Source organism: Erpetoichthys calabaricus, chromosome 5, assembly GCF_900747795.2.
Source record: "Erpetoichthys calabaricus chromosome 5, fErpCal1.3, whole genome shotgun sequence".
In the NCBI taxonomy this organism is placed as follows: domain Eukaryota; kingdom Metazoa; phylum Chordata; class Cladistia; order Polypteriformes; family Polypteridae; genus Erpetoichthys; species Erpetoichthys calabaricus.
This window is the reverse complement of record NC_041398.2, coordinates 19,591,825-19,618,998: the sequence shown is the minus strand read 5'-3', so window position 1 is coordinate 19,618,998 and position 27,174 is coordinate 19,591,825. Positions and strand designations below refer to the sequence as shown.

Genomic DNA, 27,174 nt, shown 5'->3' with positions numbered 1-27,174 from the left:
AGATCTGGGAGGAGATCCCCCAGGACACCATCCGTCATCTCATTAGGACATTGTCAGGCAGGCATACAAGCAAGTGGTGAAGTGCTACGATTTGGAGTTGCTGCAATGAAATTTCGGCAAAGTGGACTCACCTGCCTGCCTGTCACCCCTTTTTTTCCCTTTGATTTTTGGGGTGACTTTGAATTCATCATTTTCATTTCCATCACATGATGTGCCATCCTAACACATTACCAGTCCATATCAGTAGAGATAGACAGCAGGATTTTGTTTCTCATTGAGATCTGATGAGTTTTCAAATATATACATAGGGGCGGCACGGTGGCGCATTGGTAGCGCTGCTGCCTCGCAGTTAAGAGACCCGGGTTCACTTCCCGGGTCCTCCTTGCGTGGAGTTTGCATGTTCTCCCCGTGTCTGTGTGGGTTTCCTCCCACAGTCCAAAAACATGCAGGTTAGGTGGATTGGTGATTCTAAATTGGCCCTATAATAATAAATAATAATTGGTGTGTGGGTGTGTTTGTGTGTGTCCTGTGGTGGGTTGGCACCCTGCCCGGGATTGGTTCCTGCCTTGTGCCCTGTGTTGGCTGGGATTGGCTCCAGCAGACCCCCGTGACCCTGTGTTCGGATTCAGTGGGTTGGAAAATGGATGGATATATATATATATATATATATATATATATATATATATATATATATATATATATAGTGGTCTATGGCCAGCTTATCATCCCGGCCAATACCCCCAGGCCGCCAGGTGGAGCTATCCCTGCAGCATGGAGATGCCTTCGAATACCAGCAGGGAATCCTGGACGACGGAGTTTTCCTTTACAGCCATGCTAGATACCACAGGGGCCAACAGAGGACGTGGCAGGGAGGCCCAGAGAGTCGTATGTGTCCGATAACCCGGAAGTACGTCGTAGGCAAAGTGACAAGGGAAATGACGTACTTCCGGGATGAAGAAGAGAACTTTTTTATCTGACCCGGAGGTGAAAGACAATCACATGGACTGAAGGATTGGAAACACTTCCGGGTCAGGGACTATAAAAGGATGATGGGAGATCCCAGACGTTGAGCTGAGCTGGGTGGAAGGGTGGCAACGCGTCTGGGAGAGTGGAGGATTGATTGTTTATTGTGTATTGGTGTGATTTATTGAGTATTGTGGAGTGTAGGTGCTTTGTGCACATTGTTATTATAAATAAAACAATATTTGGACTTCTATCTGGTGTCTGACGTGAGGTCTGAGGGTTCAAGGGATCAACAGCACCCTTATCTGTCACTATATATATATAAGTGCTTCTGGTATCCAAACTGTGTTTAAGAGTGCACTCCAAAATGGAGAGTGAAGCCAATCTGAGATAATGTAAGATTTGAACGATGCTCTCTGTATGTTTTTGCAGCCTGTTATGGGCTGGTGGTTGTGGGTCAGGGGTTGTGTGGGTGTTAGTTTGGGAATTTCTTTGGAAAACAATTTACATCATAAAGACTCAACAAGATTCACTTTGTTGACAGTGGAATACGGGTGGGTTAGTTCCATTCTGCACTCTTAAAAATAAAGGTGCCAGGGGGGATGTCATTTTTACCATCTCGTATACAAAGTATAGGGAAAGTATTGTAATCATCTGAAAATTCCTTTTCAAGATTTTAATGAATCTTAATGTTTTAGACCTCCCTGAGTCAGAAAATACAATTTTTGGAATTGTCTGTCTGTCTGTGTGTGTGTGTGTGTGTCTGTGTAAACACGATAACTTGAGTTCACTTTCACTTCGGTTAACTAAATTTTGCATTCAGGTATTCGGTACAAAACATAGTTTTCTATCAACTTTTGGTCTCTTTCCACTAACCAGAAGTGGTACTTTACCTTTTTATTCATGCAGCTGCTTAGTCCGATTTATTCAACTTTACCTTAATAATAATTGTTCAATATATTATTAATTTGATTTGATTTGTTGTTGATGGTTCTTTAATGTACAGCCGTGGCCAAAGGTTCTGAGACTGAAACCAAGTGTTGGTTTTCATACAGTTGGCTGCTTCAGTGTTTTGAGATCTTTGTGTCAGATGTTTCTTTGGTACACTGAAGTAGAATGACAAGCAGTTCAGAAGTTTCAAAGGCTTTTATTGACAATCCCATGAAGTTTATGCTCAGAGTCCATACTTGCAGTGTTGGCCCTTTTTTTCTTTTTCAAGGCATCTGCATTTCACCCTGGCAGGCTGGCAGTCAACTTCTTGGCCAAATCCTGACTGATGGCAGCTTCCCATTCTTGATAATCAATGCTTGGAGCCTAGCTTCCAAACATTAAGGACCCCTCACAGCTACTTCCAGTAACCAACCAGCCAGTGAGAATGAGGTGCTGCTGCTTTCCCACTTCTGTTTATGACAAGTGCCATTGCACAGCTACACCTCCATGTGTGGGAATTCATACAAATGAAGCTCTTTAAGAGGTTGGCTCAGGGAAAGGATTTGTTTATTTAGTGGAGAAAAAAACAAACAAATAAATAAATATACAGTGCTATCATAAGAACATATCGATCTCTCCACTGTGAAGGGATGGTTTGGGAAAGTACTGAGAGAGAAGGGTCACCACAGTGAAACAAGTCAATGTGGATATGTCACCCCATGTTACAGCAGCAGAGAATAAAGAGGTGGCGCTATTGATGTCTCAGCATCTTGAAGTAATTATGTAATATGTAAAAGAATGTAATTTTATTTTCCAAAATTACATACCGTAGAAATTATATTAAAATATGAGTTGGGGAATCCATCAGTGGCAAGCCATTGTAAGCTCAGTCTCACAGGGAAATAGAAATAATTTGTAGAACATAATGATGACTAGGGGGGCTCTGCCACCTGCTCGCCAACCTCTGGGCCTGCACTACATGCTAGCCACTTCACGGCTCTGCTGCTCACGTATGGGGAAGCGGATGTACAATTTAAACAGATTGCTATTTTCATGGGAATTGTTACATATACATAATACAGGTAACTATTTTACATTACAGAAAGTAATTAACTATAGTAAAAAAATAGTAAAATGTAATCATTTGAAAGTAAATTATGTTTCAGGGCGGCACGGTGACGCAGTGGTAGCGCTGCTGCCTCACTGTAAGGAGACCTGGGTTCGCTTCTCCTCCCCGTGTCTGAGCGGGTTTCCTCCCACAGTCCAAAGACATGCAGGTTAGGTGGACTGGTGTTTTCAAATTGTCCCTGGTGTGTGGTTTGGATGGATGGATGGACGGATGGATGGATAGAAGTGAAAAAGCACTATATGGGATAGATAGATAGATAGATAGATAGATAGATAGATAGATAGATAGATAGATAGATAGATAGATAGTGCTTTTCATATCTATCTATCTATCTATCTATGAGACAGACAGACAGACAGACAGACAGACAGACAGACAGACAGATATATGGAAGGCACTATAAGAAAGATAGATAGATAGATAGATAGATAGATAGATAGATAGATAGATAGATAGATAGATAGATAGATAGATAGATAGATAGAGATATGGAAGGCACTATAAGAAAAATAGATAGATAGATAGATAGATAGATAGATAGATAGATAGATAGATAGATAGATAGATAGATAGATAGATAGATAGATAGATAGATAGATAGATAGATAGATAGATACATATGAAAAGCACTATGAGACAGACAGACAGACAGACAGACAGACAGACAGACAGACAGACAGACAGACAGACAGACAGATAGATAGATAGATAGATAGATAGATAGATAGATAGATAGATAGATAGATAGATAGATAGATAGATAGATAGATAGATAGATAGATAGATGGTTTGGATGGATGGATGGATAGAAGTGAAAAAGCACTATATGAGATAGATAGATAGATAGATAGATAGATAGATAGATAGATAGATAGATAGATAGATAGATATGAAAAGCACTATGAGACAGACAGACAGACAGACAGACAGACAGACAGATAGATATATGGAAGGCACTATAAGAAAGATAGATAGATAGATAGATAGATAGATAGATAGATAGATAGATAGATAGATAGATAGATAGATAGATAGATAGAGATATGGAAGGCACTATAAGAAAGATAGACAGATAGATAGATAGATAGATAGATAGATAGATAGATAGATAGATAGATAGATAGATAGATAGATAGATAGATAGATGTGAAAAGCACTATGAGATAGATAGATAGATAGATAGATAGATAGATAGATAGATAGATAGATAGATAGATAGATAGATAGATAGATAGATAGATAGATAGATAGATCTGAAAGGCACTATATAACAGATAGATCGATCGATCTGAAAGGCATTATATGATAGATAGATAGATAACAGCAAAAAAGTCATGGAATGATCTGCCTGCTCATATAAGAGGCACCCCTTCAGTCTCGGCTTTCAAATCCAGGGTGAAGGCTTACTGTTTTAGTCCAGCATACCCCGATTAGAGCTGCTGATTATCTGGGCATACTGCATTTGTCAATCAGTCAGTCATTTTCCAGCCCACAATATCCAGACACAGGGTCACGGGGGTCTGCTGGAGCCAATCCCAGCCAGCGCAGGGCACAAGGCAGGAACAAACCCCGGGCAGGGTGCCACCTCACCGCAGGGCACACACACACACCAAGCACACACTAGGGACAATTTAGGATCCTGCATTTGTTTGTTAGTCTTTTTGTATTGAAATATACATATCACTCTATTTTTAACCCATTACCAACTCTCCTCTATTCTGTTTTTCTTCTCAGTATCTGGCACTTGATGCCACTGCTCTCCTGTGTATGGAAAGGAGCCTGTTAGAATCATATGACTGAGTGGCCAGCACAAGCTCCACTATAGAAAACCCAGGAGCAGGCAGGCAGCCAGCTGGCCAAGGACCCCAGGACTGTGGCTTTGTTTTTGACCTTCTCTTTTATAATTTAACATATCCGTTGTTGTCACTTGGCTGTAGTTCATCAATTGTTGGTTTAATTGGTTTCGTCCTCGTTCATCTCATTGGTTTCGACCTCAACACATCTCCATTTATATGTGCGCCAGTTCTGTATTTAGTAATTACCATTGTGACGTGCGAGTTCCTGTCTTGTAGCCCAAAACACAAGGCCGGGTTTCAGTCCTTTAGCAAAATCAGCTTTTATTCAGCCTGAAACAGGAACAGCACAGTCATTTATTGTAGCAGGATCTACCACTCTCATATACACAGACACAGCAGTCAGACAGGGTCGTGGTCAAGTTATACTGTTCCCTGCATTTATAATGCTCCTTTCATCACCCATGGACTACAGGCACTTACAGCGTGAATGTGGTCGGCTCGGATTTGCTTTCACTGCGAACCTGCGTTTGCCCCGGCAATGGATATGCTGTCTTCCAAAGACGTGGCAATGGCGCTTCGGGATGCTCTTCAGCGTGTCGACCCGTTGGGTGGAATCCAAAAAGCGTTTAGAAACCTCACACTATAATCTATGCCTGTATTCTAACAGTCCATCAATAGCAAGTACAGTCAATATAGATTTGCTACATCATCTGTGCTGTCACTAGCAGACCCCTTGTTTGACCAAGGCAACTGTATAATGGTGGACAGTTTCTATACCTCACCTAAACTGCTCGAGATCTTACTTTAAAAGAAAACTGAAGCATACGGCACTGTACAGCTATATCGTCATAACATTCCTAATGACTCCGGTCACATGAACACTTAGCAGCCGTGTGGCAAAAAGGTAAAAGGATTGCAAAGGAGTAGAAGTACAAGAAAGATGTCTGCCTCCTAAACGCTGCTCTCAGTGCTGCAACTGTCAGTTCCTGTCAGGGAAAATGTGGAAGTCACTAAGCGTGGCTCTGGGGTAGCCTACAAAACCACAAGGGGTGCATGGATTCTGTGGACTGGGCACCAACATTCTACCCTCTCATGTACAAGCAACAGACAAAAAAATTACAAACAAATCTTTTGACATCTGCTTGAATGGTGCCTATGTGTATGGGTGACTGTTTCAAAATAAATCACACAAAGCTCGTAACTAAGTCTACATCAGTATAGCAGTGGACACTCGACATGCCTTTTCTACTTTGATTATGTTGAAGTTTTGGTATTTGCATTTTTCTGTTGCAAAAAATCAACACTTTCGGCTGTTTTGTACGAAAGTCGTCATAACACTAAGGAGACTATGTAACAGTTGAACTATGGACCAAAAAGCATCCAGCTTTTCTGAAAACAGTTTCCGTCCAATATTAATTATTATGTGTTGCTGAAGTGTACCATTCTGTAAGAAACTCTTCCCCACATTCTGAACACCAATGAGAATTCTTCTCTCAGTGCTCAAACCCCTTTCGGAGAAATTCACAGTCACACTTCAATCTGGACATTTTTCTTGCACTATCATGAATGTTACTCCTGTAAATATGCAGCAAGGCCTTGTGGTAGCATATGAACTGTTCCTCATGAAGTCTCTTTCTGCAGCCGGTACAGAGTGATGGTAATTGATAGGGAGACGAGAAACCCTGGAATTTCTTTTGATAACCAGCTGAACTCACAATGCCGACATAGTTTCAGTTGTTTTGCTCCACAGCTAGCTCAGCTGTGACTCTCGTCTCTCTAGTGTGAATTTTTGAGTGGTACTTAAGGCCACATTTTTGTGAAAATCGTTTACCACATTCAGAACAGTGATACGGCTTCTCGCCTGTATGAGTTTGTGTGTGCTGCCGAAAAGAGCCATGGTGAGAGAACCGTTTTCCACATTCGGAACAGCAGTACGGCTTTTCTCCGGTATGAATCCGTGTGTGTGTTTGGAGAGAGCTACGGTCAGAAAATCGTTTGCCACATTCAGAACAGCAAAAAGGTTTTTCTCCAGTATGAATTCGTGAGTGCCGCTGAAGACCACTACGTTCAAAGAACTGCTTGCCACATTCAAAACAAGAATAGGGCCTTTCGCCAGTATGCACTTGCATATGTCTTTGGAGATTGCTACGATTAGCACATCGTTTACCACATTCAGGACAGCAATATGGCTTTTCTTGAGTGTGGATTCTTGTGTGTGTCCTAAGATTGTTTATTCGTGCAAAACGTTTGCCACATTCACTACAACAATAGGGCTTCTCTCCACTGTGAATTCTGAAGTGGCTATAAAAATTACTTAAAAATGAGAATCCTTTACCACACACAGAACAGCAATAGGGTTTTTCTCCCAAGTGTATTTTTTTATGATTCTGAAGACTGTTGTTATGGGAAAATCTTTTGCCACATTCTGCACAGGTGTATGGCTTCTCTCCCGTATGCACTCGTGCATGCCGCTGAAGAGCACTGTTATCGGGGAATCGTTTGCCACACTCGGGACAGCAGTGGGTTTTTTCTCCAGTGTGAATCCTTTTATGTCTGTGCAGACCTTTTCTGAGAGGAAATAGTTTACCACATTCAGAACAGGCAAAAGGCTTCTGAATTGCATGAGCTGACATATCTTTACCGTCAGATTTGTTTTTAAAAGTTTTTCCACACTTTCTGTTGATATACAATGCCTCTTGGTCGGCGTTAAGCACTTGTTGATCCTTACTTATGGCTTCTGTCTGTATCTGTTTGGCAGCAGGAAGATAATGGCACTGGAAAGAGGCTGAGGTTAAATTCTCTAATCCTTTTGTTGATTTGTTCACCTTGTCCTTGTCTTGTTGCAATCTGCACTGAAGAGACGTTTGAGCAAATGATGATGAAGAAAAGCCAACGTTCTCCTGGAAATCTGCAATAATACAAACAGTTCAGTTATTTATTTTATATTTTTTATTAAATCATAAAGATCCTTCCATCAGGCCGATTGGTGTTTCTGCCTCACACCTTAATCCCATTCCAGGTCTGTCAACTGTGTGTGTGCTGTCCGTTCAGCTTCTGCATCTTCCTCTTATCTTCCACAGTTGTGTCTGCTGTGTTAAACACCATCTGGTGTGACTGTGTGTGCCCTAGATCAGGGGTAGGCAACGTCGGTCCTGGAGTGCCACAGTATGTGCAGGTTTTTGTTCCAACCCAGTTCCTTAACGAGAACTTAATTATTGCCGATGAAGCACATATTGCTTAAGTGACATTTTAATGCTTCATTTTAGTGGTCTCGCTTGTTAAGGTTCTCCAACCTTAATTGCTTATTTCAATCTTAAACTGCTGCATTCAGTGTTTTAATTGCTCCTTATTAGCAATAAGATGTAAAACAGGGGTAGGCAATGTCGGTCCTGGTGAGCCGCAGTGGCTACAGGTTTTCATTCAACCCAATTGCTTAATTAGAAACCAATCATTGCCAATCTCAGACCTTATTTAATTTTATGGCTTGTTAGTCTGTGCAATGTAAGGCTTTTATATCGTAGATTTTTTTCCTTTCCAAGGATATCATCCAAATGATTTGAAGCCTAAAACAGATCATTTTCAGTCTGTCACATTTTTCTATTAAGTGTTTTATTAAATCAAACCGTGCATGATGAACACACACAGATGTAATTGGAAAAAAGCTAGCTGGAGAACTGCTGGCTGCTTTGTCTTTTACATCTTATTGCTAATAAGGAGCAATTAAAACACTGAATGCAGCAGTTTAAGATTGAAATAAGCAATTAAGGTTGGAGAACCTTAACAAGCGAGACCACTAAAATGAAGCATTAAAATGTCACTTAAGCAATACGTGCTTCATCAGCAATAATTGAGTTCTCGTTAAGGAACTGGGTTGGAACAAAAACCTGCACATACTGTGGCACTCCAGGACCGACGTTGCCTACCCCTGCCCTAGATGATTGGCATCCATTCTCAAGCTGATGTCTGCCTTACTTCAAATGTTGCCTGTGCCCTCAGTACGGACGTCATGTTACCAGAATCTTTGTATTTGATACTACAGCAAAACAGAAATGCAATTTAGTGGCTTTTCATTAAAAGTACCTCCTTTATTCAGGTAAACAATATTGTACCCTTTTTTTGAAATAGGATGTACAACAGGCATGTCAAACACCACATGCGGCCCGCAACAGAAATCTGTGCAGCCCGCATGACAGATCCTAGTTAGCACTAAACTTGTACAAAATGATTACTATCGTTTGTGATTGAATCATTTTTCATCTTCGGCGTTACTTATTGACTTTTCTTACTTCTGCCTTCTGACAAAAGTGCGTTTTCCCTATGGCATTACGGTACCAGAAACATCATCTGCTAGTATAGCCACGAGCCTTGTCCAAAGTTAATGAGCCGCGACGTCGCAACTGAAGTGCTAGGCTGCAGCAGCGGGCGGCCTTAGGCATCTACAAACTGTGCAGCTGCACAGGGCCGCCACGCCAATATATATATTGAATATAAAACAGAAAGAGAGAATAACGACACAGCTGACAGCAATGTGGCTGATAACCTTGTGTTTCTTGTTAATTAGTACGCTGTATTTACTAATGTCACTCGAGTCGGAGCAGTAAGCTATATGTAGTATTATACCGTTCTGCCGTAATGAGAATATCACGGGCCGCCACTTGGTTTTCAAGTTACAGACACGCACATATAGAAGCGTGTCATGAGCACGAGGCGGCTATGCAGTGTCCGCAACGGACGTGGCCATCCGCCGTGCGTAAGATACCATATTGACACTGGTGGGCGAAGGGGCCACCGATTCTTTCTCTGCCCAGGGTCGCCACGAGCCTACAGCCGCCCCTGGCAGGCTACACTACTGGCTGGGCTGCTGAGACTGGCCACTGGGCAGAACTGACCATCACGAGTAGTAATAGCTTGCATATTTTCACGTTTTGTTTGCTCTAGTTTTATGTAATTTTGTGCCAGTATTGTAACAAACAGTTAGTGCAGACTACAAGATCTGAAGTTGACGCGAGAAGTTGGTGAGTTGTTTATTAACAAATTGTTGTGATTTTGAGTTTGTAAAATTAGTGTAGGTCAGGGGGCTTTTTGCATGTCAGCTGATTTTACAATATAAACTTTGAAGTAAACTTAGTAAATTAAAATGAGATTTTTGGAGGATTTGTTTTCCAACTTGAATTACTGAGCAATGAATTCAGTGAGCGTTTTCGTGATTTCAGTTCACACGAACAGGACTTTGCGCCGTTTACATCACCGTACTCTTACAGCGTTGAGAATGCGCCTGAGAATATCCAAATGGAGTTGATTGAACTGCAGTCAGAGTCTATTCTAAAGGGAAAATACAACAAAGTTGGTGTGCCAGGCTTGTATGCTTACCTGCCACCCTTGTATGTGCAGATGCGTAAGTTGGCATCAAGAGTACTGTCTAAGTTCTGAAGCACTTACCTTTATGAGCAATTGTTTTCATTAATGAAAGCTACCAAAACCCCACATCGCTCTAGACTTACCGTCGAGCACCGTTCACCCCTCATAAAAGTTGCAGCTGCACAAGATTTCAAGCCTGATATTGATGGACTGGTTACTAACAAGAGATGCCAAGTGTCGGGACAAAAGAAATAAATCTCACACTGTAAGGCTCCTATATAAGCAATGAATATAATAATATAATATAAGGACCTAGCTAAGAGGCTAAGACTCTAATTGTACACTGTTGTACGGAGATTGTATGGAAATAAATTGCTTTTCTTTAAACTTAAGTGTTACATTTTAAGTTTTCAGTATGTTACAGTGCGGCCCGCTGACGCACGTATGGCAGTCGAAGCAGCCCACCAATGGCAGTGAGTTTGACATGCCTGATGTACAATACATAAATTTTAACAATGACAGCAATTTTAAAATAGTGCTATACCCAGAGAAGGCGGAGTGGTGGCTCTGAGGCTAGGGATCTGCGCCGACAATTGGAAGGTTGCCAGTTCAAATTACATAAATGGCAGGAGTGACTCTACCCCATTGGGCTTTGGAGCAAGACCCTTAACCTGCAATTGCTTTGTCTTGGATGTGACGTTAATCTGTATCCAGCCATGCAAGCAGGTCCCCCAACTAACAGGGAACACTTGGAGGTTGGTGGCAGGACTGTTCTAGTGTGGTGCTGAGGTGTCACCCACTGCACTTGGGTCCCAATCCAGGAGTATGCTCCCAGCCACTCTATACCCATCAAGTCATTACCTGGATTGGTATTATCATAAATATCAAACTACAATGCAGGGGTTGAATTTTAATACGTGATGGTCATGGGGATTCCTTCAGTGTAAAAAAAGTGGCAGGAATGTTATAATTTGGTGGGATCTGCAGGCTTATAAAGGATGATATCATCATGGTATACCCGACTTATCTGTCCACAAGCACATTCCAAGTTTATTCTCTGACATTTTCTCTGCAGTAACTGAAAAATACAGCTTAAACTCAATACTAAAAACAAAAATCCAAACATTATTTTATCTGTAGCGCTGCTGAACAGCGAGTTCCAATGTAATTCAGGATATGTTTCATTTTAAACGAACGGTCAACTCTTGGCACTGTTTTTCTATCGCGATCTAAAATACGACGCTCTTGAGTAGATCATCTTGCTTTTCTGCCCTGCCATTATAACCGACTGCGCTGAAGGGCGAGTTAGCAGCACTGAGAGTGTCACATGGTGTGACGGAGAGCGGATGAGCGCAGCAGGAGTGACGATTGGACGAGCGGCGTGGAGGGGCGTGTTCAAGGCTGAATAAGGCAGACATATCAGAAGTGAGAGGTGGAGTCGGGGTAAGGGCTCCACCTCCGAAGAAAGAGTCAATCGCTTAGCCGCCAATACAGAAGAGAGGCGAGCACATCAGCCAACCGGTATCCCTTTTACTTTTCCTCCCGCCGCTAATACATAAGTGAGGTGAGCACACAAGCAAAAGGAAACCTAGGAGTGAGAGACGCTCAGAGTAGTTAATTTCAATTACCTGACATCTCTACATTTCTATTTTTTTTTTTTCCTGACGATTTCAGTAATTTCTAGGACCCCGGGCTTTTTACAGCATAGTCTTACACAGTGTGAGATATGGCCGGCCATTCATCCCGGCCAATACCCCAACACCGCTAGATGGAGCCCTTCTGGCAGCATGGAGGTGCCCCGAATTCCAGCAGGGCCATCATAGATATTGGAGTTTTCCTTCACAGCCCTGCTGGATACCATGGGGGCCGCAAGGGGAGGCTCAGAGACTTGTATTTGCCCTATAACCCGGAAATACATCCTGGTCACAGGGACAGAGGAAATGACGTGCTTCCGGGATGAAAAGAAGAGCTTTTGATCTGACCCGGAAGTCACATGGACTGAGGGTTCAGCAGCACTTCCGGGTCAAGGACTATAAAGGACTCTGGGAAATCCCAGACAAATGAGCGGAGTTGGGAGGCAAGGTGACTAAGCGTCTGGGAGTGGAGGATTGTTTATTGAGAATTGTATTGTGATTATTGTATGAGTATTGTGGAGTGGAGGGTGCTTGGTGCACATTATTATAATAAAAAGTCAACATATTGGACTTTTATCTGGTGTCTGGCGTCTGATCTGAGGGTTCAAGGGAGTGATAGCGCCCCCTACCTGTCACAACAGCTAGTTATACAGTGGGGCAAAAAAGTATTTAGTCAGCCACCAATTGTGCAAGTTCTCCCACTTAAAAAGATGAGAGAGGCCTGTAATTTTCATCATAGGTCTACCTCAATTATGAGAGACAAAATGAGAAAAAAAAATCCAGAAAATCACATTGTCTGATTTTTAAAGAATTTATTTGCAAATTATGGTGGAAAGTAAGTATTTGGTCACCTACAAACAAGCAAGATTTCTGGCTCTAACAGCCCTGTAACTTCTTCTGTAAGAGGCTCCTCTGTCCTCCATTCGTCACCTGTATTAATGGCACCTGTTTGAACTCGTCATCAATATAAAAGACACCTGTCCACAACCTCAAACAGTCAGACTCCAAACTCCACTATGGCCAAAGACCAAAGAGCTGTCAAAGGACACCAGAAGCAAAATTGTAGACCTGCACCAGGCTGGGAAGACTGAATCTGCAATAGGTAAGCAGCTTGGTGTGAAGAAATCAACTGTGGGAGCAATTATTAGAAAATGGAAGACATACAAGACCACTGATAATCTCCCTCAATCTGGGGCTCCACGCAAGATCTCACCCTGTGGGGTCAAAATGATCACAAGAACGGTGAGCAAAAATCCCAGAACCACACGGGGGGACCTAGTGAATGACCTGCAGAGAGCTGGGACAAAAGTAACAAAGGCTACCATCAGTAACACACTACGCCACCAGGGACTCAAATCCTGCAGTGCCAGACGTGTCCCCCTGCTTAAGCCAGGACATGTGCAGGCCCGTCTGAAGTTTGCTAGAAAGCATTTGGATGATCCAGAAGAGGATTGGGAGAATGTCATATGGTCAGATGAAACCAAAATAGAACTTTTTGGTAAAAACTCTACTCGTTGTGAGTTGCATCCAAAGAACACCATACCTACTGTAAAGCATGGGGGTGGAAACATCATGCTTTGGGGCTGTTTTTCTGCAAAGGGACCAGGACGACTGATCCGTGTAAAGGAAAGAATGAATGTGGCCATGTATCGTCAGATTTGGAGTGAAAATCTCCTTCCATCAGCAAGGGCATTGAAGATGAAACGTGGCTGGGTCTTTCAGCATGACAATGATCCCAAACACACCGCCCAGGTAATGAAGGAGTGGCTTCGTAAGAAGCATTTCAAGGTCCTGGAGTGGCCTAGCCAGTCTCCACATCTCAACCCCATAGTAAATCTTTGGAGGGAGTTGAAAGTCCGCGTTGCCCAGCAACAGCCCCAAAACATCACTGCTCTAGAGGAGATCTGCATGGAGGAATGGGCCAAAATACCAGCAACAGTGTGTGAAAACCTTGTGAAGACTTACAGAAACCTCTGTCATTGCCAACAAAGGGTATATAACAAAGTATTGAGATGAACTTTTGTTATTTACCAAATACTTATTTGCCACCATAATTTGCAAATAAATTCTTCAAAAATCAGACAATGTGATTTTCTGGATTTTTTTTTTCTCATTTTTGTCTCTCATAGTTGAGGTATACGTATGATGAAAATTACAGGCCTCTCTCATCTATTTAAGTGGGAGAACTTGCACAATTGGTGGCTGACTAAATACTTTTTTGCCCCCACTGTATAATAACCGGTGTAAGATTAGTGCTATGGTCCAAGGAAATTCTTAATGGACTTATCAAGTTTCAGCAATCCACATTCAGAGTCAACGTCTGTCTGTGGACAAGATCAGCACACACAAGTCACTCCATCTGAACAACACTGGGGACAGTGTTACAACATGACAGAAGCCTTTTAACTAGAATCGCTCCTACACATTTAACTGTACAGAGTTTTTTGTGTGCACATTTGTTTCCTACCTGGAGCAAAGTTGACAGAATACATAATTTTAAGAAGATACCATTGTTTAATTTCATGAAACACAACATTGTTAAAATATTGCTAAAATAAGAGCTTTACATGTGAATATCATTTGCTGGATGTGTAAAGCTTTTTGGACTTTGCAGAAATGTTTACCTCTTATTAATTATCTGCTTATCTATTGTTAGTCATTATACACTTGAGCACCTTGTCTCTCTATTTGAGTATCTCACTCTCATTTCTACCTATTAGAAACACCAAGACAAACGCACAGGTAGAAACTGTAAAATGTTACCAGTTGTACTTTCTCTTACATTTCATCACATTACTTACTTATTCCAGCACTCTCAGATGACTGCTGCTCCTCTACTTCTCTCCCATCTCCTTCATTCATTTTCTCTTTAGACTCGGAAAACTCCGATTTCAGCTCCACACAATTCTGCTGGGTAGGGAGTTGTCCTGTATTCGTGACCCAGGGCTGAGAGTCTTCACAAATCTCTTGTTTAAAAACAGTCGCACTTTCAGGGTTTGGCAGTTCAAGGATAACTGAGAAATCTTCCGAATCCTCCACTTTAACTTCAACAATCTCCCCCTTGCACTCCTCCTCTTTAATGCCTGTCATTCTTCTTTCGTGATCATCCAGCTTCACACACAAATCGTCTGCCGCAGTCCAATCACAAATCTCTTGCTTCATGTGTGCCAGCTTTTCATTCACGTCATCCTCTTTGGCTGAGGCCATTGTTCCGTGTAAAACTCTTCTCTCTCTCCCCTTAAGTGTTTGCTCTTCTCATCTAAGATTCCCTTCTCACATGGGCAGACTGAGCCTGCAGGCCATTAGACACCTCACTGCATGCACATGTGAACAGGAAAGGAGGCTTCTTTTAATCTGTCAGAATAAAAGTGACAGAATGACTTCATAAAGTCTTTGAAAAAACATCGGCACATCCCAGGGTTAACTGAACACACACACAGAGGGAGGAAAAAATAAAGTTTTTATGGGAGATTTCAAATGTTGTGAACCATCCTCATAAGCTCCCAGCACATTTGGAGTGAAAACCCTCTTGGTGTTGTTTCTTTTTTTTAATCATTTTAAACAATATTATACTGTGTGACTGGAATTCTTGCCATACCGGGACACCCAGATTGTGGAAGGACCAAAGGAGAGAGTGTTTTTGGGACAGTTTCTCCCCTAGGCCAACAGAGGGCATCCCCGTTGCGTTCCAGCATGTGGCACCTGGACCTTTCCAAGGCCTCATTTCAGAAGTGTGGCCAGAAGAAGTTCATTGGGCACCTGGTGTCCTTTCGGGTGCCCTATAAAAAGGGGCCAGAGTCGTAAGGAAGAGGACAAAGCCTGAGGAGGAGTGGAGGTGGATGGACTGGTGGCAAGGAAGGGACTGTTGTGGTGCGTTGTCTGTTGATTGGTGCACTGTGCTGTGGGGAGCAGGGTGAAACGCTCCCCAACTGAAAATTAACGTGTGTTGTGTGGCAAAATCTGTCTCCTACCTGTCTGTGTCCGGGTTAGGGTGGCTGTATGCGCCCCGGTGGCTTCACAACTGGCAGTATATGTCAAAGCTGACTCAAGTGGAATAGTGGAAGACCCAAAGCTGCATTTAAACTAAAACAAAAGCTGGTCACACACGTGCAGCTAAAGGGCCCGAAAGAGGGTAATTCCATGCTGGGCCATGGGATGGCAGAGCGCGCTAACCCTTTCTATCTTTCTTCTGCAGACCCTATACAGGAAATTCCAGTTCTGGGCCAGATGACATCACTTCCTCTGACTGGCTTTAAAAAAAGACGCCATTTTGTGTCAACAACCAGTTCTGTTCTGGACTCAAGTCTGTAAAGACAGACCAACCCTTTGTCAAGTATATGGGAGTGGCTATCCCAAACCTTTTTGTGGCGTCTCTGGCTGTATTTCACAAAGCATAGATAGATAGATAGATAGATAGATAGAGAGAGAGAGAGAGAGAGAGAGAGAGAGAGAGAGAGAGAGAGAGAGAGAGAGAGACAGAGAGACAGAGAGACAGACAGACAGACAGACAGACAGACAGACAGACAGACAGAATAGTCCTAACTTTATTAATCCCCAAGGGGAAATTCACAAAGAGACTCTGCCTGGAACGTCTTGATTAGGCCACACGTCAATTACAGTGAAACCAACAAAGATACCAGTGGAACAAAACACGTTAAGCACAAACACATATTGGGTCCTGTTAGACAGCCATTAGCACTACAAACAAGCCAGTTTACCGCCTCGGTGGGCCTGTTTGAACAGCAGATGATCTCCATCTGTTATGACGGAGGCGGCTCTTCCACCCGCTTCTCTACCAATGCAGCCCCTCCTGTCACTCCTCTTCTTTTCTCTCTCTCTCTCTTATTCTTTGTCTGTTGACCCTGCACTGCAACTTACCTCTCCAGTCTGAAAACTAAATTCTTCAGGAATGGTGCATCCAGAGCTAAGAAATAACTATACAGTGACTTGCGAGCTTAATATACGTACTGTATGTTTAGAGTACTACTGGTCAAAAGTTTTAAAACACCTTAGTTTTTCTTCAATTTACTGTATATACTCGCGTTTAAGTTCTCCCACGGGCTTAATTTTCCCATATAATTTCCAGTATTTTATAATGTTGGTCATATAAGTCGAATGCTGAAATCTCACACTATTGGTCCCAGAGATTATGATATGCTAACTCCCCACCTGAGAGAATCACCACGGAGTACACGGCCTTTTTGTTTCTATGTATTGTGCCTACGTGACAACGGTAATACTTGAACTATTCCAAAGCGATGCTTGCACTGATTTGTGTTTTTTTTGGTATCTCACACACCTTTATTGTAAGATCTTCAATCAGAAGAAAATATGAAGCTGGTTTTAAATGAAAAGTCGTTGAAGTGGCAAAAGAAATCAGTAACTGCGCTGCTGCAACAAAATTCAATGTGTCTGAGAAACTGGTGTGAGATTGGAGGAGGCAAGAAGATGTAAAAAAAAAAAAAACAACAAAATTAAGTGTCGTATTTTTGAACGGGCGTATAAGTTGGGGTCTGATTTTATGATCCATTTTTTGGGTTTCAAGACACGAGTATATACGGTAAATGCAATGAATAGCCTAGAATGCTGAAAGGGCAAGCAGTAAACTGCCAGTGGTTTAAATTTGAGTTTTAGGTTAACAAAAACGGAAAAAACAGAAATTTCAGAAAATTACATATGGGCCTTCTGCAGGTAACAAGTAATAGGTCACAACCTGCAAATGTTCTGCAGCCATTAAAGTAATGGACGCCTTGCAAGTGGAAACAAACAGTTTGCTCAGGTGTCCCAACTTGTGTTGATTACTTAAAAACACTCTGTCTATGTCACTACACCCTGAGAAGTACTACCTGGACAAGTAGTACAAGTATAAAATGGTTTATAAAATAGTGAATAAAAATAATTTTTTCCCCTTTTTCCTGTTCTTGGCTTTTTTCAACCAGCTAGGCTTTGCGTCCATATCAAGTAGATTTTTACTCCAAATCTGCTGAGCGCTTCTTTGGCTAACATGAACAAATGTAATGGGTCTGAGCAACCTTTACTCTCCCAACTCTAGGCCTTTCATTTAGAGAAATTGCAAAAAAAAAAAAAGAAAAAATCCAAGTGCCAGTGAGTCCAGTGGTCTCCTACATGATCCAAAGGCCATTGGAAACTGAAAGAAGAAGACGCATTTCTGAGGGTCAGCGGCTTGCGTGATCACAGGGCGCCTCTCAGCACAACACTTCACGTCGACAAAAGCAAGTGTCAGTTTGGACTGTGAAGAGGAGACAGAGCGAGTGGCAGGAAGAGAGCCATTCCTTAAAGGACACAATAGGGGCCTTGAAATACCAGCTGGGGACTACTGCAGACTGGAAGTAAGTCTTATGGACTGATGAAACCAAATTTGAACTTGTCGGTTCATCACGCAGGGTGTTTGTCGAGTTAGTGACAGGATGGTCCCTCAGTGTGTGACACCAGCTGTCAAACATGCAGGAGGAAGTGTGATGGTCTGGGGGTATTTGCTGGAGGGCAGAGTTGGTGGCTTGCATAGAGTGACTAGCATTCTGAATGAAAAGGGTTACCACAGTTTGGCTGTTATATCAGCAACAGGTGTGGGCTACTTTGATGAATGAATACAATTTTGCACACTTCATAAATTTCCTTGACGTATTATTTTTTTTTATTTGCATTTGTTTATTTGTTCTATGCCTTGATTTCATGAAAGATGAAAACATTAAATTGCATGCACTTCCATAAAAACGGAGGTGTTCTAAAACTTTTCAACGGTAATCTGCAGTTGCTAAAATGTGAAGAATCTTCACTGGCAATGTGAGGACTGGGAGATGGAGAGACATTTTGTGATTCGAGCAGTTGCATTCCCCCACAGATAATGATGGCATCTTATATAAAAATGTCTACGTGTAGAAGTGTGTGCGTCTGTCTGTCCGGCCCGGAAGTGCGAGGTGGAGCCGGGGTAAGGGCTCCACCTCAGAGGAAACAGAAAACTAAACGTCTACACATGGAAGTGTCTGCATCTGTCTGTCTGGCCCGGAAGTGCGAGGCTACTACAGCATGAAGCTCAGAGAGCTAGCGCGTTGGCCCCAAGTTAACGAGTCGGAAGAAGAAAGAAGTATGAGACTACAGCATGAAGCTGAAAGAAAGCGATTCTGTAGCCAAAGTGACACTACCAAAGAGGGAGAAACTCACTTAGCTGCTGACAGACGAAGTGGGCGAGCACATCGGCAAAAGGAAACCAATGAGGAGAGAGAAACTCGCTTAGCCGCTAATACATGAGCGCAGTGAGCACATTGGCAAAACGAAACCTCTGAGGAGAGAGAAACTTGCTTAGCCGCTAATATATGAGCGCAGTGAGCACATTGGCAAAATGACACCTCTGAGGAGAGAGAAACTCGCTCAGCCGCTAATAAACAGGATTCTGAGAAATTAATTAATGCATTTATTTCTAGTAGGATTGACTACTGCAATGCAGTGTTCACTGGATGTTCAAACTGCTCTTTATACAGCCTCCAGTTAATCCAAAATGCTGCTGCAAGAATTATTACAAGAACTAGAAAATACGAACACATAACTCCAGTTCTTAAATCCTTATACTGGCTCCCGGTTAAGTTTAGGGCAGATATCAAAATCCTCCTTTTAACATATAAAGCATTAAATGGCCAAGGCCCGGCTTACTTGACTGAACTTATCATGACTTACAAACCAGAGCGCACATTAAGATCTCAAGATGCCGGTCTGCTTATGATTCCAAGAATTAATAAAATAGCAGTGGAAGGTCGAGCTTTTAGTTACAGGGCCCCTAAACTGTGGAATGGTCTGCCTGCTACTATAAGAGATGCTCCTTCGGTCTCAGCTTTTAAATCTCACAACTTCAGTTTAGCACACCCTGACTAGAGCTGCTGATTAACTTTACAGACTGCATCTCTGTTGTTAGTCATTAGCACTAAAACATAAGTAACATGAGAGTTAGAATTGGATACTAACCCTCACCTATTCTGTTTCTTTTCTTGGTACTCAAATGTGGCACTTGGTGCCACAGCCCACCTGTCAAGTTGTTTTGCCTGCCTAAGGTAAAGTCATCCCTGATGGAGGATCGCAGGAAGCATGGGAAAGAAGGGTCCTTTCATCGGATTGGCTGGCCCAGCACTGACTAAATGAGGGAGACAGCTTGATGAATGAGGTCTCCAGGACTCTAAACAAATCCAAATCATATTATGTGATATCATCTACTGTTAAATTCTGCTCCGTACTCCTAAATTTTTAATTTTTATACTGTATTGAGGATTTGTTCTGTTCTGTGTATTGTATTGTATTGTATTAATCCCCTTCTTTTTGACACCCACTGCACGCCCAACCTACCTGGAAAGGGGTCTCTCTTTGAACTGCCTTTCCGGAGGTTTCTTCCATTTTTTCCCTACAAGGTTTTTTTTTGGGGGGGGGGAGTTTTTTCCTTGCCTTCTTAGAGAGTCAAGGCTGGGGGGCTGTTAAGAGGCAGGGCCTGTTAAAGCCCATTGCGACACTTCTTGTGTGATTTTGGGCTATACAAAAATAAATTGTATTGTATTGTATTGTAATACATGAGCGAGGCGAGCACATCGGCAAAACAAAACCTTCGAGGAGAGAGAAACTCACTTAGCCACTGACAGACAAGGGGGTGTGAGCACAGCCGCTAAATGAAACCGCCGACTCTGCATTTCAGTTTTTTTTTTTCCTGACAATTTCAATAGTTTCAAGGAGCCCGGGCCTTTTACAGTACGGGCTTACCCAGCTAGTGTGTTATGCTGGTGGACGGAACCCTAGTCATTGGTTAGCAGAACCTGCTAAGGGCTCACTGGATGTTCAAAATTGGTAAAACGGTAAAACAATGTGCTAACATCGAGTTCACGTGCAAACTTAGGAGTCCCCAATTTGCACGTGAACTTGATGTTAGCACGTTGTTCAAACTGTGATACTGCGGCGAATGACAACGCACACATCTAACTCAAAACGGTAATTCAAACGATGCCACCCACCGAACCCAATCCAGACCTGTCGTAACCGGTCTTCAGACGTGCTGCACTCCCCCCAAGCCAGCGACAACAATGATCTCTCACTCTCCCACTGTATCACAATTCCAGGAAATTTTTGACTGCCCCTCGTATTTATTATATGGCACACTGTAACGTATACTAGGAATGAAAACTGTATTTGAAAGCAAGTTCAATCTCTCCTTACTTTTGTACCCCATTTCTCTTGGCTTAAAATCTCCACCATGGTTTCTGGCAAGGGATTTGTACAGGATCCAGCATGAGCAACAATTTGACTAAAGCACATGCCCCCCTGTTGGATACACCTGCAGACGGCTATAATATCCCCAAAGAAGTCACTTTCAGCTAACCCCAAAGTGGCTTCTCTGAATCAGAGGCGGCCCTGTTTTTGCTCTACAGACCCATGGACTGAGCTCCCTCTGGCTGCAGCCGATAACCCAACACTCTCACTCAAAACACATTTTACATCCCACAGGTTTATCCCACTCACACTTTATTCTCCTCACATCTACAAGATGTCCCATTTCTAACACTGGCCTGGTCACTCATGGTTTGAGGTTTCTTCTTTCAGTCCTGCAGTTCTCCTCTTCCATCTCAAACACATGTGTGTCCAGTCCATCGACAGCTACACGTGTCCTGTGTTGGATGGGCATCCCTGCCAGGGTTGGTTCCTGCCTTGCACCCCAATCTGTCTGTGTCCAGAGTAACCCTGAACAGAATCGAGAGTCGCTCATAATGGAGGGACGTCTAGCAGTTCATAAACTAATTGCTTGGTGCCTACAGGACCGTAGCTGACCTTGCTATGTTAATACCCACCATGTTTACTGACCTTCTTGGCATCCCTCCTGCCATATGCAAGACGACGTCCTAACACTTCATCACTTCTCTTGCACCTTACTCTTCTGGATGTTCAGTCTAACACGTGTCAGTTTATGATACTGGTAGGAAAAAATAAAGGGTTAGAGTTATTGTTCACCGAGTAGAAAAAAAAAAAAGTCATTAACATATCAAAATATGGAGGATGCCATCATCTACATGCTACACCGATCCCTCTCCCACTTGGACAGAGGCAGTGGTGCTGTAAGAATTACGTTTCTGGACTTCTCTAGCACCTTCAACACCATCCAACCTCTGCTCCTTAGGGACAAGCTGACAGAGATGGGAGTAGACTCATACCTGGTGGCATGGATTATGGACTATCTTACAGACAGACCTCAGTATGTGCATCTCGGGATCTGCGGGTCTGACATTGTGGTCAGCAGCACAGGAGAGCCGCAGGGGACTGTACTTTCTCCAGTCCTGTTCAGCCTATATACATCAGACTTCCAATACAACTCGGAGTCCTGCCACGTGCAAAAGTCCGCTAATGACACTGCTATAGTGGGCTCCATCAGGAGTGGGCAGGAGGAGGAGTATAGGAACCTCATCAAGGACTTTGTTAAATGGTGCGACTCAAACCACCTACAACTGAACACCAGCAAAACCAAGGAGCTGGTGGTGGATTTTAGGAGGACCAGACCCATCATGGACCCCGTGATCATCAGAGGTGACTGTGTGCAGAGGGTGCAGACCTATAAATACCTGGGAGTGCAGCTGGATGATAAATTAGACTGGACTGCCAATACTGATGCTCTGTGTAAAAGAGGACAGAGCTGACTATACTTCCTTAGAAGGCTGGCGTCCTTCAACAACTGCAATAAGATGCTGCAGATGTTCTATCAGACGGTTGTGATGAGTGCCCTCTTCTACGCGGTGGTGTGCTGGGGAGACAGCATAAAGAAGAGGGACGTCTCACGCCTGGACAAACTGGTGAGGAAGGCAGGCTCTATTGTAGGCATGGAGCTGGACAGTTTAACATCAGTGGCAGAGCGACGGGCGCTGAGCAGGCTCCTGTCCATCATGGAGAATCCACTGCATCCACTGAACAGGATCATCTCCAGACAGAGAAGCAGCTTCAGCAACAGACTGCTGTCACCGTCCTGCTCCACTGACATACTGAGGAGATCGTTCCTCCCCCAAACTATGCGACTCTTCAATTCCACCCTGGGGGGGTAAACATTAACATTATACAAAGTTATTGTCTGCTCTGTATACCTGCCTCGCAGTCTCCACCTTGCACTGTGTTTTTATCACTCTTTAATTTAATATTGTTCTTTATCAGTATGTTGCTGCTGGAGTATGTGAATTTCCCCTTGGGGATTAATAAAGTATCTAGCTATTAAAATAATTGTGAAATTGCACAGTGGCATAGAGGTTAGGAGAAATTCTGCCATCTTCTGTATAGACGAAGAATAATTACTCTTAAATGCTTAATAGCCCCTTGTCGTTGCCTTGAATAGCATTCCCATTTGCTATCTGCATAGAGTGTGCATGTTCTCCCTGTGCCAGCTTGGTACTTGGACAATAATACAATTTTCATAATTTCTGTTGTGTGTGCCACCAAACTGGATTTGAAACAAAGCAATCAAGATGTTACTGAAGTGTAGACTTTCAGCTTTAATTTGAAAGGTTTAACAAAAATATTGTATGACATGTTCAGAAAAGACAGCCATTTTTATAGACGTCCTTTTATTTTCAGGGGCTCAAAAGTATTTGGACATACTAAACGAATCCTAAATATAACGCTCACTGTCAATATTTGGTTGAAAGTCCTTTCCAGTCAATGGCCACCTGAAGTCTGAACCCCTGGACATCTCCAGTGCTGATGCTCTGCCAGGCCTTTACTGCCCGCTGTCTTCAGGTGCTGTTTGTTTGTTGGACTTCTGCCTTCAGTTTTGTCTTCAGTAAGTGATCTGCATGTCCAGTTGTGTTGAGGTCAGTTGACTGACTTGGCCATTGATGAATATTCCACTACTTTGTGTTGTAAAGCCCCTGATTTGCTGTCCCAGTGTGTTTTATCTCCTTGTCCATCTGTACTGTGAAGTGTCGTCCTGTCAGTTTTGTAGCATTTGTCTCAATTTAAGCAGACAGTATAGCGCCCTCTACACTTCAGAATTCATCCTGCGACTTCTGCCAGCAGTCACATGATCAATAAATACCAGTGAGCGACTTCCATTGGCAGTCATGCATGATCAGGTCATAACACGGCCTCCGCCATGTCTCACAGGTGATGTGGTGCTCATCAGATTGTGAGCCATTTCTTCTCTCCTCCATACTCTTCTCTTTCCTTTATTCTGGTACATATTGATCTTAATTTAATGTGTTCAAAGAATATTGTTCCAGAACTGGACTGTTATTATTTTTTGTAATGTTTTCTATCAAAGCCTAATCTCCCCTTCCTATCATTGAGGCTTACCAGTGGTTTGCACCTTGTGGTAAACCCTCTCCTCTGTCTTTACTTTCCTGAAGTTTTCTCCTGATTGTAGACTTTACCAGTGACAGGTCTACCTCCTGGAGAGTGGTCTTGGTTTGGCTAAATGTCATGAAGGGGTTCTTCTTCACCATGTGACCATCCAGCACAGTCATCTTCTGTGGTTGTCCAAACCTTCTGGCGTTGGTGAGCTCACCAGTGTGTTCCTTCTCTTTAAGAATCTACCAGAAGGTTGAGTTGACCACTCCTGGTGTTTCTGCTGTCTCTCTGATGTGTTTGTTTGTTTGTTTTGTTTTCTCAGCCTAATGATGGCCTGTTTTTTCCCTGTATGGGCAGCTCATATTGAAAGTTCACAGCGACAGCTTCAAATGCAAATTCAACACATGGAATCAACTGCAGACCTTCAACCTGCTTAATGAAATAATGAGGAACCTGCTGACACCTGGCTATGGGGCAGCTGGTCAGTCAAATATACATGTAATTTGGAGTCCTTGGGAATGGGGGGACCATGTATAAAAATGGCTGTCATTCCTAAATGGCTCATGCGACATTTTTGGTAAATGCCTTAAATTAAAGCTGAAAGTCTACACTTCAGTCACATAATGGTTGCTTTATTTCAAATCCATTGTAGTGGCGTACAGAGAGAAATGATTATGAATATTGTATCGCCATCCAAATACTTATGGACTGAGTGGAAATAGTAGCACAGTGCTGTGGAGAAGAAAGCAGACACATGAGTTACACTTCTCTTGGTCTTCTGTCTTGGAAAACTGGGTCAATCCTTAATAATAATAATACATTTTATTTATTTAGTGCCCTTGTACTGTGTGTTGCATTTAAATAAAGACGTGTGTGGTTCCTAACATGGCGATGACAGTTTTATCATTTTAACTCACGACTGGACACAAGTGCCATTTACAGAGTGTGTCAACGGCTTAAGAGGTGCTTAGCTAATAGTATTAAAGAATGTTAAGTTACATAAAGGTAATACATCAAGGTAATAAAATCCATATAATCTGATTCTGGCAGGGACGTAGCATTAATTGTACGAGCAAAACAAAATGTGAGTATGTAAGTTCCCCTCACAGCAGACAGATAACGGAAGGCACTAGATGACATACAATGGAAGATTCTAGACGTGCAGGACATATGAAAAGTTTCCCTCACAGCTATTCATAGAAACAAAAAGAAAAAAACATTTTCTAGTGAAAATAAGCACTGCCAACATTAAGTGTGCATCAATTTGCTCCAAATGTAATTCAACCACACACAGGTGACATTTCGTATTTTACACAGTGGACTAAGCTGAGCGGTCAGCGTTACGTCACAACTCGGAGAATTCGAGCAGCATTGTTTTCTCCAATTTGCTCGATTTGTACCTCTGATTTCGTAAGGCGTTCACCTGGAATTTCCGATACGGGAACTCGAATATTCTCCAGTCTGTAGACAGCGCGATGAGAACACGGCGTAGTCTCAGTTTGTCCGCTTTCGTCATGCCCAAGGGAGCCCTCGCCTTTCTGTCACCTCCCCAAGCTGCCCTCGTCCCGCTCCATTTTCTACTTCGCTCGTCTCCCGCCCGATGCTTCCGTAGCTCACCAACACTTCTACTCACCACTGCTTGTCTTTTCTCTCACTCCTTTCTTGCTTTTGTCTGTAAAGCGCCAACACAAGAAGCGAACAGCAATCAAAGCGGTCTGAGGACGGAAATAAACAACGAGAAACAAAAACAAATAAGCAGCGAGCGACCAGAGGGAACAGCGATGGTTATTGGATCAACACTGCCATCTACTGTCTGGAGGGGAGATTGCTAATAAGCGCCTCGGTTTTCTCGATTAGTAGTACAGTACTAGGGTGTTGTACCGTGTTAGCCATTATGAATGTAGAGAAAAGCCAAGCAAAATTACACCTTTTATTGGCTAACTAAAAAGATTACAATATACAAGCTTTCGAGGCAACTCAGGCCCCTTCTTCATGCAGGATGTACAGGAGCACTAATAAAGGAACCCACCCCAAACTGGGGACAGTAAATGACAGTATTTCTCTTAATAGTGTGTTTTAAAGTACCTTAGAGTCTCAAAACATGTCAAATCTTTCTTCGGAAAACAGATCAATCAGATGATCCTGGGAAATGAAAGACATACCACTGTTATCTTTTTTGTTGAAAGTAGAGCCAATTATTATGCAGGCTGAGAGGGGTTTCCAAACTTTTTCATATGACTGTATCTATCTATCTATCTATCTATCTATCTATCTATCTATCTATCTATCTATCTATCTATCTATCTATCTATCTATCTATCTACAGTCATATGAAAAAGTTTGGGAACCCCTCTTAATTCTTTGGATTTTTGTTTCTCATTGGCTGAACTTCCTTTTAATATATGACATGCCTTATGGAAACAGTAGGATTTCAGCAGTTACTTTTAGTTTATTGGATTAACAGAAAATATGCAATATACATCATAACAAAATTAGACAGGTGCATACAGTAAATGTGGGCACCCCAACAGAGATTTGACATCAATACTCAGATGAGCCTCCTTCTGTAAGTATAACAGCCTATAGATGCTGTCCTCCTGTAGCCTCTGATGAGTGTCTGATTCTGGATGGAGGTATTGTTGACCATTCTTCATACAAAATCTCTCCAGTTCAGTTCAATTTGACGGACGGCTTGCTTCAAATCATCCCATAGATTTTTCGATGATATTCAAGTCAGGGGACTGTGACGGCCATTCCAGAACATTGTACTTCTCCCTCTGCCTGACTGCCTTTGTAAATTTCAAACCGTGTTTTGGGTCATTGTCTTGTTGGAATATCCAACCCCTGCATAACTTCAACTTTGTGACTGATGCTTGAACATTATCCTGAAGAATTTCTTGATATTGGGTTGAATTCATCCGACCCTCGACTTTAACAAGGGCCCCAGTCCCTGAACTAGCCACACAGCCCCACAGCATGATGGAACCTCCACCAAATTTGACAGGAGGTAGCAGGTGTTTTTCATGGAATGTGGTGTTCTTCTTCTGCCATGCTA

General features: G+C 42.6%; 1 protein-coding gene across 2 annotated transcripts; it reads right to left on the bottom strand.

Annotated features, from left to right (window-relative positions):
* Positions 1-5,114: 5,114 nt before the first annotated feature.
* LOC114641684 (zinc finger protein OZF-like) lies at positions 5,115-25,847 on the bottom strand. Of its 2 annotated transcripts, none has more exons than XM_028790709.2 (4): positions 25,753-25,847; positions 21,647-21,768; positions 14,612-15,164; positions 5,115-7,726 (listed from the first exon to the last, which is right to left on the bottom strand). In XM_028790709.2, the coding sequence occupies exons 3-4, from the start codon at positions 15,015-15,017 to the stop codon at positions 6,549-6,551; spliced, it is 1,584 nt and encodes a 527-aa protein (XP_028646542.1). In that variant the 5' UTR covers positions 15,018-15,164; positions 21,647-21,768; positions 25,753-25,847; the 3' UTR covers positions 5,115-6,548. The 2 variants fall into 2 exon arrangements, with proteins under 2 accessions (XP_028646542.1, XP_028646543.1); XM_028790710.2 differs by having other exon boundaries at positions 21,660-21,768.
* Between the last annotated feature and the right edge of the window lie 1,327 nt (positions 25,848-27,174).